The 15,515-nt window shown below is 46.8% G+C and overlaps 1 protein-coding gene and 1 long non-coding RNA gene across 4 annotated transcripts in view; one reads left to right on the top strand and one right to left on the bottom strand.

Annotated features, from left to right (window-relative positions):
* The window catches only part of LOC140703293 (uncharacterized), a 55,747-nt gene extending 48,489 nt beyond the window's left edge, over window positions 1-7,258 (top strand). For both annotated transcript variants that reach the window (XR_012082728.2, XR_013541060.1), the window contains one exon: window positions 7,154-7,258. This is a non-coding gene — a long non-coding RNA (uncharacterized LOC140703293). The remainder of the gene's footprint in view (window positions 1-7,153) is intronic.
* On the bottom strand, window positions 878-15,428 carry ATPAF2 (ATP synthase mitochondrial F1 complex assembly factor 2). Of its 2 annotated transcripts, none has more exons than XM_072986903.2 (9): window positions 15,235-15,428; window positions 14,431-14,678; window positions 10,363-10,407; window positions 9,241-9,386; window positions 8,278-8,375; window positions 7,821-7,901; window positions 6,867-6,979; window positions 4,927-5,042; window positions 878-4,045 (listed from the first exon to the last, which is right to left on the bottom strand). In XM_072986903.2, exons 2-9 carry the CDS (start codon window positions 14,561-14,563, stop codon window positions 3,908-3,910), a joined length of 870 nt encoding a protein of 289 aa, XP_072843004.2. In that variant the 5' UTR covers window positions 14,564-14,678; window positions 15,235-15,428; the 3' UTR covers window positions 878-3,907. The 2 variants fall into 2 exon arrangements, with proteins under 2 accessions (XP_072843004.2, XP_072843003.2); XM_072986902.2 differs by having other exon boundaries at window positions 15,186-15,428.
* Window positions 15,429-15,515: the final 87 nt, after the last annotated feature.

Below are 15,515 nucleotides of genomic sequence, written 5' to 3' on the forward strand. Positions count from 1 at the left end.
TTAAAACTCATGAATAAGAGCAATATTAAAATACAAGTAAAACAGGTTTTTAACACCAAATGCACATTTTGTGTTGCAAACTTTTTTTTTTTTTTTTTGCAAATCCCATTGCTGATTAATTTTGTTTTAAGTGTTTGTCTTTCTACTCTTCTCGGGTGAAAAACCTTGCCACGGCTACGAATCTTTTCAGTGGGGGTGTCTCAATGGGTCGAGAAAAACATTTTGTGTTAGAGAGGAGAAAATCTCAGAGCGTTCATGAACCTCCTCGTGAAGTCCTGTGTCGAGATGGGGCTTTTGTGTTTAATGGACTTCCACCCTCATCATTCAGCGGGTTTACCCTCCTCCCCCCCCCCCCCCGTTCTAGGGAAGAGTGTGTCCGTCAGAACTCTCCCTCCCATGAGGCTTGACAGACCTGACAGAGTCTCACAATTCCTACATTCGCAGGATGCTGTTCTCCCGGTTGACCGGAGGAACGGGGAGTGAACCAAATGGGGGAAATATTGGCAAGTCTTTGGTACTGTGTACGAAATCTGTACCCTTGTTAAAAACAAGCTTTTCTCCCCGGGGGGGGGGGATATGGGGAGATGGGTGGGTTCCCAGTTGTGAGCCAGGTCTGAGTCATTCAAAAAACAAAACAAAAACGAATCAAGTCTGCTAGAAGATTAATAGCTAGATTCTGGAATGATAAAAATGATATTAAATTAGAAGATCAGTCTAATGAAGTATGGGACATTGCATTAAATGATAAATTGACTACTGAACTTAAGATGAAAAGAGGGGAAATAAGTTTAAATATTTTTATGCTATTTGGGGTAGATTTATTGAAGTTGTATTAGTGAAAGGAAAGAGGAAAGCTTCTAATCAACAATCAATACAATTTTTGGAAAGGAGGTTTGTAATAAAAGTATTGTTCCAAAGGGTCCCATGGGTATGGGGTGCATTGTGTTTTAGATTGTATTAGTAAGTATTTTGTATTCTTGTTTGTTCTGTAGTAACAACAACAACAACAACAACAACAACAACAACAACAACAACAACAACAACAACAACAACAACAACAACAATAATAATAATAATAATAATAATAATAATAATAATAATAATAATAATAATAATAATAATAATAATAATAATAATGTCCAAGTCAAGTCACTGGTATTGGCTGCGATTCCTCGTCACGAGGATCGCTGACGACTCCTGTGAGTGAACGACTAAGCAGTGATAGTGAAAACTACTTCTTCAAATCCCAGATGGAGCGCTATATGGAAGAGGTCAAATACTTGCTGTCTGTTGTCCCAGAGGGCAGAGTTAGATCTCAGAGCTTCTATACAGTTTGACCCAGAATAACCCCCTTCTACCTGAAGCCCATGGAGTTAGTTCTGCTGGGCTTATTAAACTAGAAGGTGTTAAATTTGCATGAATTTTTGTACAAACATCTGATGAGAAGAACCATTGGAGAGTGGTCCAAAGTACTTAGACGAGCGGGATTCTCTTTGGCCGTGGAGGTCATCAAGCAGAACCTTTAGATAATCATCTGTCAATATTGCTCAAGTTCTGGATTTCCTGCATGGAGTGTAGACTTTAATGACCCTTTTAAATTCTGTGGTCCTAGTTCTGTTGGTCAAAACCCATTAGTCAGAGAGGCCAAATGGTCCCTCCTTTCAGGAATGTGCTGATACGTGGGTGTGAACAACCTTCTATAGATGAAGGCCAGTCTATACGTCCACAACTGTTGCACAACTGTTGTATACAAATATCATACTTCCTTGTCTTAGGTGAGGCCCTCCTGTGAGGTAAGGCCTAGACTAAATGGCCATAATGGGCCACTCCCTTGAGGGGCCTGGCTAGGGGATGAATGAAATTATGGCCCAATATGTAACCATTCCAATCTCTGGAAGTAGTGCAGGAAAAATAGGAGGAAGCCAACAGTGACACACTTTATTTGTTAGTGGAATGGGTAATATTGGTTTTGTACAGGAAGTCCTCCATGACAGCCAGGTTTGGTGGGAAGGAGAGCCCCCCCCCCAAGTCTGGACTCAGCTTCTGAGCATGTCTCCGTTTCCCCTCTGGCTACCACGCTTTGTCATGCCAATGGCAGTTCCACCCTACGCCACTCCTTTCTGAGACAAAACCGATGACTTCTTTGCCATCCCTTGACGCCAGCATGGCCTTTGAAGCCATCGAGGCAAGAAGCAACACAAGGAAGTGGCGGGCGTGGGCACCTTCCTTCAGGGCCGGAACACCTTTCCCATGTCAAGGGCTCCTCTGAGGAGCAACAGAGGAAACGGTTGACTTGGGCCATTGAGTCAACGCTATTACAAAACGCACCAAACACTGAGCTAAAAAAGGAAGCAAAGGACAGTGGTCATCGTCTCAGGTTGTGTCACTCTTGTCATAACAAGACTTACGTGGGAAAGAGAACTATAAAAGAGAGATTATGAAACAGAGAAGGTTGACTTCCTCTTGGTCCCAAACACCAGGGAGTAGGGGAGAGGACTTTCAAAGCATATCAGTGTGCTCTGCCTCCCTCTGTTCTGCCTCCCAGATCCCAGAGGAAGTGGTACTTCTTGGGGGGGGGGGAGGCTCTCCTTCCCACCAAACCTGGCCATCATGGAGGACTTCCTGTACAAAATCAATATTAGCCACTCCACCAACAAAGTTAGCTTTCTGGATAGCCCATTTCCCCAACCGTTGTGAGACACAGAGGCTGCAATGGTTCTTCTTGCAATCGTGCTCCCTGATGTGGATAATGGGAGGGAGGGTTGCTGGGAAATGGGTCTGAGCCAGAGCTGATGCTGGAGTCCAGCCAGTAGGTTGGCCGGCCAGGCTGGGGAGGCGGTGGTGGCTAAGGGGCACCTAGGCTTGCTGAACTGCCCAAGGAGAAGACATCTGGGGTGGTGCTCTCCTAGCTGACCTGCTGCTCATCCAAAGGCTTCAAGGCCCAGCAGTGGCCGGAGGGAGCCACCTTCTTCTTGGCCTTCCACCTCAGCCCTAGTGGCCATGGTCAGCTGGCCTGAAGGGCTCCTCTGAGCAGGCTGGGCTGGAATCCTTCCTTTGCCAGCCCTGCAAAGTTTTTCTCTGCATGGCTTTCAGGGTGAAAGATCCAGGTCTCCTCTGCTTCCCCATCTGACTAGGTTCCCTGTGTCCAGGGTGGAAGATTCAGGACAAAAGAAGGCTCCCCACAGAGCAAGGAAGCTCTCTAACAGAAAACATGGGAGCAGCTGTAAGAGAACGGCTGTTCTCTTCTGAGAAATCAGGATTCTCAAAAGACTCTGCTTGCCAGTCACGGAAGCAGTCCTTAAAGTGTCCCCGACCTCAAATTATCTGAAATCATTACCAACCGGCATTTTTCCAGGTCCACCCCATCCGTGTCCTCAATATGTTTACAGAGAACGGAGCAGTCCAAGTTCAGATATGCAACTGGACGGGGGGGGGGGAAATGTACACTCAAACACAGACTGTGACAATATTTACCTCTGCTGGATTTAGGAGACGAAGGTGAGTGGATGCCTCACCAAAAGGCAAGGCAAATAAACAGCACTAGTTGATAATTTCATTCCCCCCCCCCCAACAGCTTTATTCAGGAAGACAGTGCTTAAGGAGCTACATCTAATAAGGTCAAAGGAGCAGTCCAGGGAGTGAAGGAGAGCTAAAATGCACCGCTTTGAAAAAGCCAGTCAGAGGCAGCAAAGGGAAGGAAGGAGACGCCAAGATGTCCACACGCTGATCCTCTCCGCCCCGCCCCCCTGTCACACACCCCATCAAACCCAGAGGGGAGGCGACAGGCCATCAGCACCAAGTTGACTTCGGCAGGGCCAGGGCAGGGCCTCCGATCCCAGCAATCCAAAGAGCCGGGCCCTCCCGAGCCACCTTCAGATCTCTCTGGGGCCTCTTCCATCCGAGAACCTCAGTCCTGGAGCAGCTTGTGCTTGACGGTGGCACTCCCGGAGCAAAGGTCAACAAAGAGGGTGGCCGCCGCGGTGCGTGCGCGCATCTCGTACATGTCGTAGTCATGGGCCCATTCCACATGGCCCCAGCGCTGGATCTAGAGGCGGAGAGGAAACAAGTCTCTGGAAACTCCTCTTCCTCCGAAGATCCCAGCCCTTGCCCCCCTTCCTAGGAGGAGAAGCCCCCCACAACGGGGGGTCATGTCCTCCCCTCTTCCTGCCCACTCCCGCTTAAGGAAGAGTTGGCAGTTCAGGAAGCCCTTGACCTGGGCTCCACTATTTTAACCAGGAAGGGAAGGGCTCCTAGTGCATATTCAGCTGCTTCAGAAATGCAGGACAGGGCCTTGCGGTGTGTGTGTGTGTGTGTCTGGATCTGTGCAAAGTCATTCTGCGGTCCATCTAACACAGGGATGGACAGCTAAGTACAGTCTAATGTGGGGGTTACCTCTCCATCTCATCTTCCACCATCATCTCTGGACCTCTGCACTTGCTCCTGTTTGTTAGGGTTTTTTAAAGGCCAGAAGTGACCCACAGGGTCCAAAATGCAGGGGGGGGGGAGAGAGAGAAGAATAGAGAATGGTTTCCTTTGAGGTTCTAAGTGAATGTGCCTTCTGCATAGGGTAGGAGGTCCCTTTGTGGAATGCCCCCCTCCTTCTCACCACTGACCTAATAAGTAAACAAGATGCAGTGGGAGGAACTATTAACCATTTATTCAGGCATCTGCACCATTCCCGTCTAAAACAGGGTACAAGAAGCTATTGGATAGTAAAAACAGAACTATCTGATACTAAGAGAGGTTTGATGGATTATCAAGGAGAGGAAATCCAGGATCTTAGGGATACCCCTGAAAAGGCCCCAATACCAGTAGGCAATCCCCTGATCGAACCCTCAGAGAGTCTGACAACAGAGTTTAACTGGCACGTGGGCTCATCCAGGAACTTCCCCCAAAGGTCTCGATCGGCGCCATGCCAAAGCTTACCTGGTATTCTTCCTCCAGGCGGGAGAGCAAGACGGCCTCCTCCACAGTGAGATGCTTGTCAAGCAGGCCCATTGAGAGAATCAATGATTTCAGCTGTGTTACCATGTACTCTATGCCTGGCCAAAGAGCAGGTAAGTTCGACACCAAAGAGGGGGAAGAAAAAGAAAAAGGCAATGTTACTTATGCAGTACAGTGGGCCCTCGACTTACGAACTTAATCCGTTCTGGGAAGACGTTCATACCTCGGAAAGTTCGTAAGTCGACCTACCATTTCCCATTGAAATGCATGGGAATGGAATTAATCCATTCCAGCATTTCAAAAAAAAAATAAAAAATACAAAAATAAAAATAAAGAGCAAGTCCCATGTAGGGACTGCAAAACACACACACATACACATACACACACACACACAACCACAGAAACATAACCCCCCCAGTCCAAACCCACCCTCCAAAACCCACACAGAAAAGTTTTTTTAAAAAAGGACTTACCAGTCCGAAGCCTCCCGGCGCTCCACTGACTCTGCGCGGCCAGGGGCAAGCGGCCAGGCGCCCGGCCTGCTCTAGCCGCCCGGTGCTCCGCTGCCTTTGGAGTTTTCAAAGGGCTTCCTCTGATGTCGGGGAAAGCCCTCTGAAACCTCTGAAGGCACCGATCGTGGCGGCGAGGACCCCCAGGGAGGTCTCCCATGGTGGCGTGCAAGCCCTGGGAGACCTCCCTGGGGTTCCCTGCCGCCGCGATGGGCGGCTTCGGAGCTCTTCGGAGCGTCAGGTGAAAAGAGGGAGCTGATCTTTCCCTGGCCAGCCGGCTTGCTTTTCCAAACAAGAAGCAAGCCGGCTGGCCAGGGAGAGATCGGCTCCCTCCTTGCACTGATGGTGAGTTCCCTTCGTGCCGGGCTGAGCTCAGCCTAGCGCGAAGGGGACTCAGCGTCGGGTGAAAAGAAGGAGCCGATCTCTCCCTGGCCAACCGGCTTGCTTTTCCAAACAAGGAAAAGCTGGCTTGCTTTTGGCCCGCTGGTTAGGAAGCCAAAAAGGCAGGGAGAAAGCGTGGGGAGTGCGAACTTCCCGCATGTTCTCCTTGCCTTTTGGCTTTGGAGGTTTCAGAAGGCTTCCTCCGATGTCGGCCTTTCTCCCTGCCTTTTGGGTTCGTAACCCGATCCACATTCACAAATAGGACTTACTACTTGCGATGAGATCGGGTTCATAACCCAAAAAAATCACAAGTAGGGCTGTTTGTAAGTCGAGGGCCCACTGTACTACCCTGTCCAGCGTCAAAGGCACTCAAGAAAGGGTGGCGTTCTGGGCTTCCATGGCAGAACAGGGAGGGAATTTTTTTTCAATCAACACCTGATAAAGTGTCTCAATGGGTCTATCCTGGTTTTCCCAGGCTGTTTTTTCTTACAGGATGTGAAATCAGGGCTTTGGTAGCTTAAAAGATTGGTTTAAGAGGTGGAGATTACCACAGAACTGTTTAAAAATGAGCCAGACTAGGAGAGGCAAGGTAGATAGCCGTAAAATTTGCACAGAACGGCGAAAGGAAGCAAGAAACATTTTCTCATTGACCTACGATGCCGGGAATTGAGTGACGTTAAATGCAGCAGATTCAAGACGAAGGGGGAAAAGGCATGAATTTTGACACAACGCATCATCAGTTCATGAAACTCTCAGGATGGGATGATGGCCACGGGCTTAAATAGCTTTAGCAGTGATTAGACCTTTTCATGGAAGCCGAAGTTTATCAACGTTGGTGAGTGCTCCAACCCTGGAGGCATTCAAGAGAGACTTAAGACCACACCTGTCAGATCTGCTTTGATTTGGATTCCTGCCTTGAGCGGGGGGGGGTCAGACTCGAAGACCTTAGAGACCCCTTCCAACTTCACAATTCTATGAAAGTTTCTTACACATGGATCTCTGGGTTCGCTGCAGACACGCCCTTCACCTTACCTTGGAGGGCCCAGCTGTTATAGGATGCTAGGTGGCTAACGAAGACATCCTGGGTGCGCTGTGGGATGTTGGGGCCCATGATGCTGGTTGAGGAACCAATCACAACCTCGTACCTGGGAACAAAGCAAAGCTTATGTGTGTGATGCCTTTGAGAGAGGCAAAGGCTCTTGATTTCTTATGTCTCTATAGGACTGTTTCAGCTGGCGGGTGCTTGCCTTCTACCTTTCAGCTTTCCTCTCTGTTCTGATATGATCACAGAGCTTTACACTCTTCTCTCTGCCCTGCAGTAACAACAGAGCCAGCTGCCCTCCAAGACGCCTGTCTGTCATGTCTCTGGACGAGTGACCGCCCTGGGCTTCTGCTCCTCCTGACCAAGGGGCCTAGCCAGAAAACACAGGGAAGCCACTCAGAGAACTTTTGCTCGTACCATTAAAAAAAATAAAATTCTGAACTTTCAAGAGCAAAGTAGACCTCCAGTTTGAATTAAGGGCACACACGTGTGTGTGTGTGTGTGTGTTTGTGTGTGTGTGTCTGTGTGTGTCTGTCTGTCTGTGTGTGTATGTGTGTGTGTTTTTTGAGAAACACAAGACCTTCATGGATCTTTGAAAGAAGCAGCTGACTACTCGGGAGGAAAGTTTGCCAACTTGCCTGATTCCCATGACTTCAACACAGAGGGTTTAAAATACCTTAAAGGCAAGCACTGTTCCAATGCCTTTCTCTCAGCAAGGCAGGATTTCATACCCATGTCCTGAGCCACAAGCGTTTTCCAGAGCCAAAGATCTGCACAGGCATCCCACCAGTAAAGCAAAGCAAAGATACCCCTCCGTAGTGCTTAAAGCACTTTCTGGGTGGGTTTGCAATTTAATCATGCAAACCACACATCGCCAAACTCACACACACCCCACCCCACCCCCCGTAGCATTTCCCTGGAATTGATTCTGTGCTTGCACTCACCTGTCCTCAGCCCATTTGATTACTGGATCCCATTCATTCTTCTGCAGCTCCTCCAAGGCAGGGGGCTCCTCCACCCGGTAGCTAGGATTTCCCAGAAAGAAGGCAAAAGCTAGCATGAGTCACAGGGCTGTGTTTTTCACCCTGCAGTTCCTTCATTCCCAACCAAAGAAGTAAACATTTTTGGCACACAGATAGATCGCCAAGCTGTTCTGCAACTGCAGAAAAACAGGTTTGCTCATCTCCTAGTCTTCGGACATTTAAGGCCTGCCTCTACATCTCTAACCAGAATGACCTTCGGAAAACCATAAACCCTCTTGTTGTTTAGTCGTTAAGTCGTGTCCAACTCTTCGTGATCCCATGGACCAGAGCATGCCAGGCCCTCCTGTCTTCCACTGCCTCCCAGAGTTGGGTCAAAGTCATGTTGGTCACTTCAGTGACACTGTCCAAACCCTCTTACCAAATGGTATCTGTCTCTAAGAATTTCACAGCCGATTGGATGAGCTGATCTTTACTTCGCTGGGACGGGTTGTCTAAAGCTGTGTTGCACAAGGTGGTCTGAAAGACAGCAAAGCAATTCACAGAAACATAGAACGGCATGCCTGGAAGGGACCCTGAAGGTCATCTGGCCTTGCCCCCACAACACAAGAACCTGCAGCTCAAGTATGCCTGACAGATGATCCTCTCTAACAGCCCACCACGGCAATCCGAAGTGAGCTCTGCTCAGTGTCTGTACAACTGCAAAGAAAACTACACCAGCAAATTCCCAACCTCACTGGTACCAGGAGGGTCTTCCACCTCAACAGGGCATCACGCATGTTAGCGCAATGATTCCCGACTTTGGGTCCCCAGATGTTCTTGGACTACAACTCCCAGAAACCTTCGCCACTGCCTGTGCTGGCCAGGACTTCTGAGAATTGTAGTCCAATAACCTCTGGGGACACAAGGTGGCGAACTACTGCTGTAACGCTTCCCTATCTATTTGTATTCCTGCACTGAGCAGGGGAATTTGACTCAATGGCCGTATAGGGCACTTTCAACTTCATGATTCTATGCAGAGAAACACCTCCGTGGAAGTCAAGACAAAACAAAAAAGCAACACTTGCAGCCCAGAGAGCATAATGGGTCACGTTGCTGGTGCATCACTTTTCCATCATCAGCATCCCCCCCCCCGTTTTTCATCATGTGCAAAGAAGATTTCAAAACTATTATTCCCACCTGTAGTCTTAGGTTGTTCCGTTTGCCACTTGGGAACTCTACCACCTCATTTTACAGCCTGCACAGACCTGGCCACTAATGTCTTATTGTGACTGCATCCTGCTTTGTCTAACATGAGGAAACCAGCCTGGCCAAACCTTGCAACCTTTCCCCTGCCCCACCCACCCACCCAGGTTCAAGGGACATGCCCTCCCCCTCCCCTTACCAAATGCATGGTGTAAGACTTGATGGTGTCTTTCTGGGAGTCCCATTCAGTTGCCACTGCCAGGGCGAGGGTCTCGCTGGGCACTGTGAAGAGCTTAGCCTGGGGCGTTTTCAGCTTCCGATGGTCTAAGTTAATTTCAAAGCCTCCTAGAGAGGAAAGGGTTTAAAAAGCAATGAAGCCTGAAACTGACGAGACACTTCAGATTCTTCTGCATATCATGCATGTTGTCCTTACTGGAGCTTAACCTCTTTATTGAGGAGAGACTTATGGAAGGATAATTGGGTTTGCAAAGACACCAAGCCACTACACTACTGGAAAGTATGGCAAGAGAATTCAAACAGCCCTTTTCCTCTCCTAACATTTAAATACAGCGGTGCCTCGCTTAGCGGCGATAATCCGTTCCAAGAAAATCGCTGTTAAGCGAAAACATTGTAAAGCGAAAATAAAAAGCCAATTTAAACGCATTGAAAACCGATCAATGCGTTCCAATGGGTTAAAAACTCCATACAGCGGCCATTTTTGGTGCCTGTATAGCAAGGAATCTGTCCCTACACAGCGGGGAGCCATTTTAATTACCCGGCGGCCATTTTGAAACTGCCGATCAGCTGTTAAAAAACCATCATTTCGCGAAGAATCAGTTCCTGAAGCTGTCCTCTGAAGATGCCGGCCACAGAGACTGGCGAAACGTTAGGAAGAACCACCTTCAGAACACGGCCAAGAAGCCCGAAAAACCCACAACAACCATCGAAAAAGCTATCTTTTATCAACAGCCCCCTCACTTTCAATTCATACCATGACAGGAAAACAGACAAAGGCTTGTCAGAAGTATAGAACTTTCTCCCATAGGAAATGTGACATGGGCGTAAAAGCTTGGCTGAGGTGCACTGAAATTTCCCCTTTTCCAAGTTGGCTCCCATCTCTCGCGCTGAGCAGGAGCCAGTATGACGCCGAAGGGAAGCGACTTTTGATGCGGGAAATACGGATTTAGGCTTGGTTTCTACCAGCAAGCCCACTTTGGAGAAACCCCCACTTTCTTAATCTATCCTGCAATCGGATGAAAAAGGATTCCAGATAAATCAGTCTCAAGCATTTAGAGTTTATGCATAAATATAATTTACCAACCTTCACCTTGGGAGATGGTAACATTCTTGTAAAATCTCTTTCTTTCTACAATACAAAACAAAAAAAAGCATATCCATTCAAGAACAAACAAGCAATACATCTATATTTAACTGGCACAACCTGGACATCTGCAAGTTTGTTGAAATCAATGAGGCTGAGCCTTTGGGTGGCACCCATGGAAGTGCTGGATAGCTCAGAGGTTTAGGGTTCCAGCTGAGGAGTGAGAGGTTGGGAGTTCGAATCCACCACTGTGCCTCCTTGACTGGGGCTGGATGCAACGATCCACAGGGTTCTTTCCAATTCTGCAGTTCTCAGATTATTATATGCATTTACATAGGGCAACTAACACATCACAGTACATTTTTCCTCTTTCAAGATGCACTAACTACAGTCCCCATTCCACTATACTGTCTTTACATACTCTGAGGCTGGGTATTAGCAATCTAAATACTAACATTAATTAATTTATTTAAAATCTTGAAATAATCATCTGTGCAGTAACTTTATTGCAATCAACTATGAATCCATACTACAAGTATTCCCGTCCTCCAGAACTATTCATCGGGGTGATGGGCAAAAAAATTACAGAGGGCAAAAATCTGGCTCGGTATTTTAAGTCTCAGAGACCTGCAATTAACCTCAATGCCAAACTTGTACTTTTTATGAATCTACCGAAATAATAAATAAATTGACCCTAAACAAGGCTGTTCCTCCCTTGTGGATTATGGATTTTCTTCAGAATGACGACTTTCATATTTAGAATATAGTAAAAGTTTCATTGAGCCCAGCATCAGTAAACTACCTGTGACAAGAGTGCTTGTGCATAAATTATTTATATATATCAGTTTGAATGGAGCGCCCCCTGCCTGCAGAAGAGAAGGAAATGTATGCATTTCAAAACACTGATACTATAATAAAATTCTGTTTTGTTTTGTAGAGAGCACAAGCTGAATTCAAAAGTTTGAAATTAGCTTTGAATTTAAAAGTCAGGTGAATGTGTCATGTGTCAACAAAGAAATGTATTTTGCCACTGTTGCTTGAAATGAAACATCAATTTGAGGGTGTGAGAAATCAAACAAACAATTCAGTCACAGAGGTTCATGTTTCATAAGTCAGTAGAGTGGTGCCTCACTTGATGATGTTAATTTGTTCCAGCGAAACCGCTGTAGAGCAAAAACATCTTCAAACAAAACTAAAAAACCCATTGAAAGGCACTGAAAACCCCTCAATGTGTTCCAATGGGCTGAAAACTCACAGTCCAGCGAAGATTCTCCATAGCAGTGGCCATTTTTGGGTGCCTGTCTTGCGAAAAATGGCTCCTAAACACAGCGGGGAGCCATTTTGAGCAGCTGGCAGCCATTTTGAAAACCCGACAGCTGTTTTGATTGTCGTAAAGCGAAAAATCGTTCCCGAAGCACGGAACTGATCATCGCAAAGCGAAAAAACCCATTAAAACATCATTGTGCAATCACAATTGCGATCGCAAAAACATAATCGTGAAGCGGATTCGTCGTTATACGGGATAATCGTAAAGCGGGGCACGACTGTACCAGGCCAGTTTATATTTGGATTAAATAAGTTCATGAAGTCAGATCTATCACTAGCTTGGAGTGCGAAATAAAACCAAGATTTAGAGACAACATGCTTAAGTTGTGATGGAGCCACTATTGGAGAGGGCTATTACGCTTCACATTCTCTTAGCAGGCTTCCCAGACTAGACCACTATGGGGAAACAAGCCACTGAACTAAATAGATTTTCAGTCTGGTACAGCAGGACTCTTTCTACAATGGGCCCTCAACTTACGAACAGCCCTACATGCAAACTTTTCAGGTTACGAACCCGATCTCATAGCAAGTAGTAAGCCCTACTTGCGAACGCAGATCGAGTTACGAACCCAAAAGGCAGGAAGAAAGGGTGGGAAATTCAAATTTCCTGCCCTTCCTCCCTGCCTTTGGAGCTTTCAAAAGGCTTCCTCCGACACTGGAGGAAGCCTTCTGAAACCTCTGAAGCCAAAAAGGCAGGGAGAAAGTGCAGGAAGTTCGAACTTTCCACGCTTTCTCCCTGCCTTTTTTGTTTCGGAAACAAGCCGGGTGGCTGGGGAGAAATCCGCTCCCTCCCTTCACCGGATGCAGAGTCTGCTTCGCGCAGGGCTGAGCTCAGCCGTGCGCGAAGCGGACTCTGCATCGGGTGCAAGGAGGGAGCCGATTTCCCCCCGGCCGTGCGGCTTGCTTATTTTTTCCATAAACTCACTGGGCGCGAAGCGTACTCTGCATTGGGTGCAAGGAGGGAGCCGATTTTCCCCCAGCCACGCAGCTTGCTTTTCCAAACAAGAAGCAAGCCGCACAGCCGGGGGAAAATCGGCTCCCTCCTTGCACCTGATGCAGAGTCCGCTTCGTGCAGGGCTAGGGGTCCCTGGGGGTCCTCCCCGCTGCGATTGGAGCACCGGGAGGCTAGAGCTGTCCGGGTGCTTGGCTGCTTGCCCCTGGCCACGTGGAGGCAGCGGAGCGCTGGCAGGCTTCGGACTGGTACGTCCTTTTTTTAAAAGCTTTTCTGTGTGGGTTTTGTAGGGTAGGTTTGGACTGGGGGGGGTTATGTGTCTGTAGGTTTGTGTGTGTGTGTGTTTTGCAGTCCTAACGTGGGACTTGCTCTTTTTATTTTTGTATTTTTTTTAAATGCTGGAACAGATTACAGTGGTGCCTTGCATAGCGATGTTAATTCGTTCCAAAAAAAACATCGCTATGTGAAATCATCGCTATGCGAAACACCATTTCCCATAGGAATGCATTGGAAACCGGTTAATCCGTTCCAATTGGAACGGATTGCCATCGTTAAGCGAAAAAACCCATAGGAAACATCGCTAAGCGAAACAATGTTTCCTCCATTAGAATGTATTGTAGCTGACTCAATACATTTCAATGGCTTTGCGAAGTCAATTTTCGCAATTTTAAATGTGTCATACAAGGGGCAAAAATGGTTTTAAATGCTTGGAATAGCTTCTGCACCTTCTAAAATGGGTGCAAATGTAATTTGGCTTAGATCTGACTTTTCGTTAATTTAGGGTGAATTTTTTCCCCCAACTTTTGACAGCTGTCAAAATCTGACAGCTCCATTATTTCCTATGGGAGAAGAAAAAATTCACAGAAAATTAATGAAGACTCAGCAACTGTTCTAAATGCTTGGATTCGTTAGAGGACCCCCTAAGTCATGTGCAAACCTGATTTGGCTTTGATCTGACTTTTCGTTAATTTATGGCGAATTGTTTTCTCCCCCATAGGAAAGCATGGAACTGTCAGATTTTGACAGGTCCATTGGTTCCTATGGACCGGAAAAAAAAATCGCCATAAATTAACGAAAAGTCAGATCAAAGCCAAATCAGGTTTGCACATGACTTAGGGGGTCCTCTAACGAATCCAAGCATTTAGAACCATTTTTGACCCTTCTAAGACACTTTTTTAATTGAAAAAAGAAACATCGTTAAGTGAAGCAGGGGACCTAAATTTGCATTCGTTATGCGAAGCATGGTCCCAAACTTCGCTAAGCGAAAATCGCCCATAGGAAACATCGTTATGCGGTGCATATTATTTTCTTAAAAAACACATCGTTATGCAAATTCATCGCTAAACGAGGCAATCGTTAAGCGAGGCACCACTGTAATTCCATTCCCATGCATTTCAATGGGAAATGGTAGGTCGACTTACGAACTTTTCGAGGTGCGAACGTCGTTCCAGAACGGATTAAGTTCGTAAGTTGAGGGCCCACTGTATAGTCATATCCACCATTTTTAAGAGTTTGAAAACTCACATGGGACATAAGATGTACACAGCAAAAAACGAAAATACTATTCTCAGTTGCAATCAAGAGAAAGCAAAGTTTACAGACAAAAGGTTCACTCCTGGACATCTTCAGGAAGGCAATAAAAGACTTATTTGTGTCAGGGCCTCTGGAGAGGTCTTACCAAATCAAGGCCAGCACTGCTAAGCTCGAAGAACTAAGCTAGTCTCCTACCGTCCTGCATCACTTATTGAGAAATAGAGTCCCACCGAAAGCAGGTCTATGGTCTTCCTTACCTGCTTGTGGCGTATACAACCGCTTCGACTCCACCAAGACAGATCCCGGACCATGAGCCAAAAAAGGAGGACAAAGACATTTGACCACAATGGCGTGGCTGGAGAGCAAGCGTTGTAACCGTCCACACTGCATGGTGGAACCAAGGATCACGTAGAATTGGTCGGCGCGAAGAGTCCAAGCAAACCCCTGGCCACACTCTTTGTCTCAAGCTCCCCTGATGACCCAAACCACTTCAGGTTTAAAAAAACTGGCAGGAAAAAAAGAACAATATTTAGATGAAGCTATTTAAAAAAACAAGGTTTGTATAAACTTGAAAAATAATACAAATTTATGGGCGGGGGGAGGTTAGGGTTTGGAGAAACCTTACAATTTTCCAGGATAATGGCAGACTTAATAGTTTTAGAAAACAAATAAGCAATTTAATACTGTATTTTAACACATTCCCTGACCGTGTTTGTGGTGGGCCATGGTTTTCTCAATTACAAGGGAGCAAAAGCAAAAAAGGCTTCCCTTTTCGTCCCATTAACCACCTCAGATGCATTTATTTATTTCAAATATTTTTTTGAAATGCAGCAATCTTTAAATCAAGCTATTTTAAAAAAACCACAGAGTGCTTGGTAAACCTGTGGGAGAAACCAGAGGCCTTTCTGGCCAAAAAAGAAAAAAAAAGAAATGAAAAAAAATTCTTTTTATTTCTGAGATACAAATCCAGTGGGTTTCACCCTCAGAGGGGACGAAAAAAAGAAATCTAAACCTTTCCCAGGCGATCTTTGAACGCAGAGCTTTCCCTGCCCAGTTATTACTTCCTCAGAGTAACGGCTTCCTCTTCTTCTTCTTTTCTTTTGCCCCTTATTAATTAAACCCTCTCCATGGGCGCCGCCATCTTGCCCCGTCCCTCGTGCAGCGCCAATCGGCGTCACAAACTCGGTTTGACCTCACTCGCACCCCGTTGTTGTTGTTCCTCCTCAGCGGCGCCTTTTGGGCCTATGCCCAAAGGGTGGGGGAGGCCCCACCCATGTTACGGGGTTGGTGGCGGCGGCGGCTACGCCGGCCAATCGGGAGCCGCGCATGGCGTGACGTTATC

Source organism: Pogona vitticeps, chromosome 1 (assembly GCF_051106095.1).
Source record: "Pogona vitticeps strain Pit_001003342236 chromosome 1, PviZW2.1, whole genome shotgun sequence".
NCBI lineage: Eukaryota > Metazoa > Chordata > Lepidosauria > Squamata > Agamidae > Pogona > Pogona vitticeps.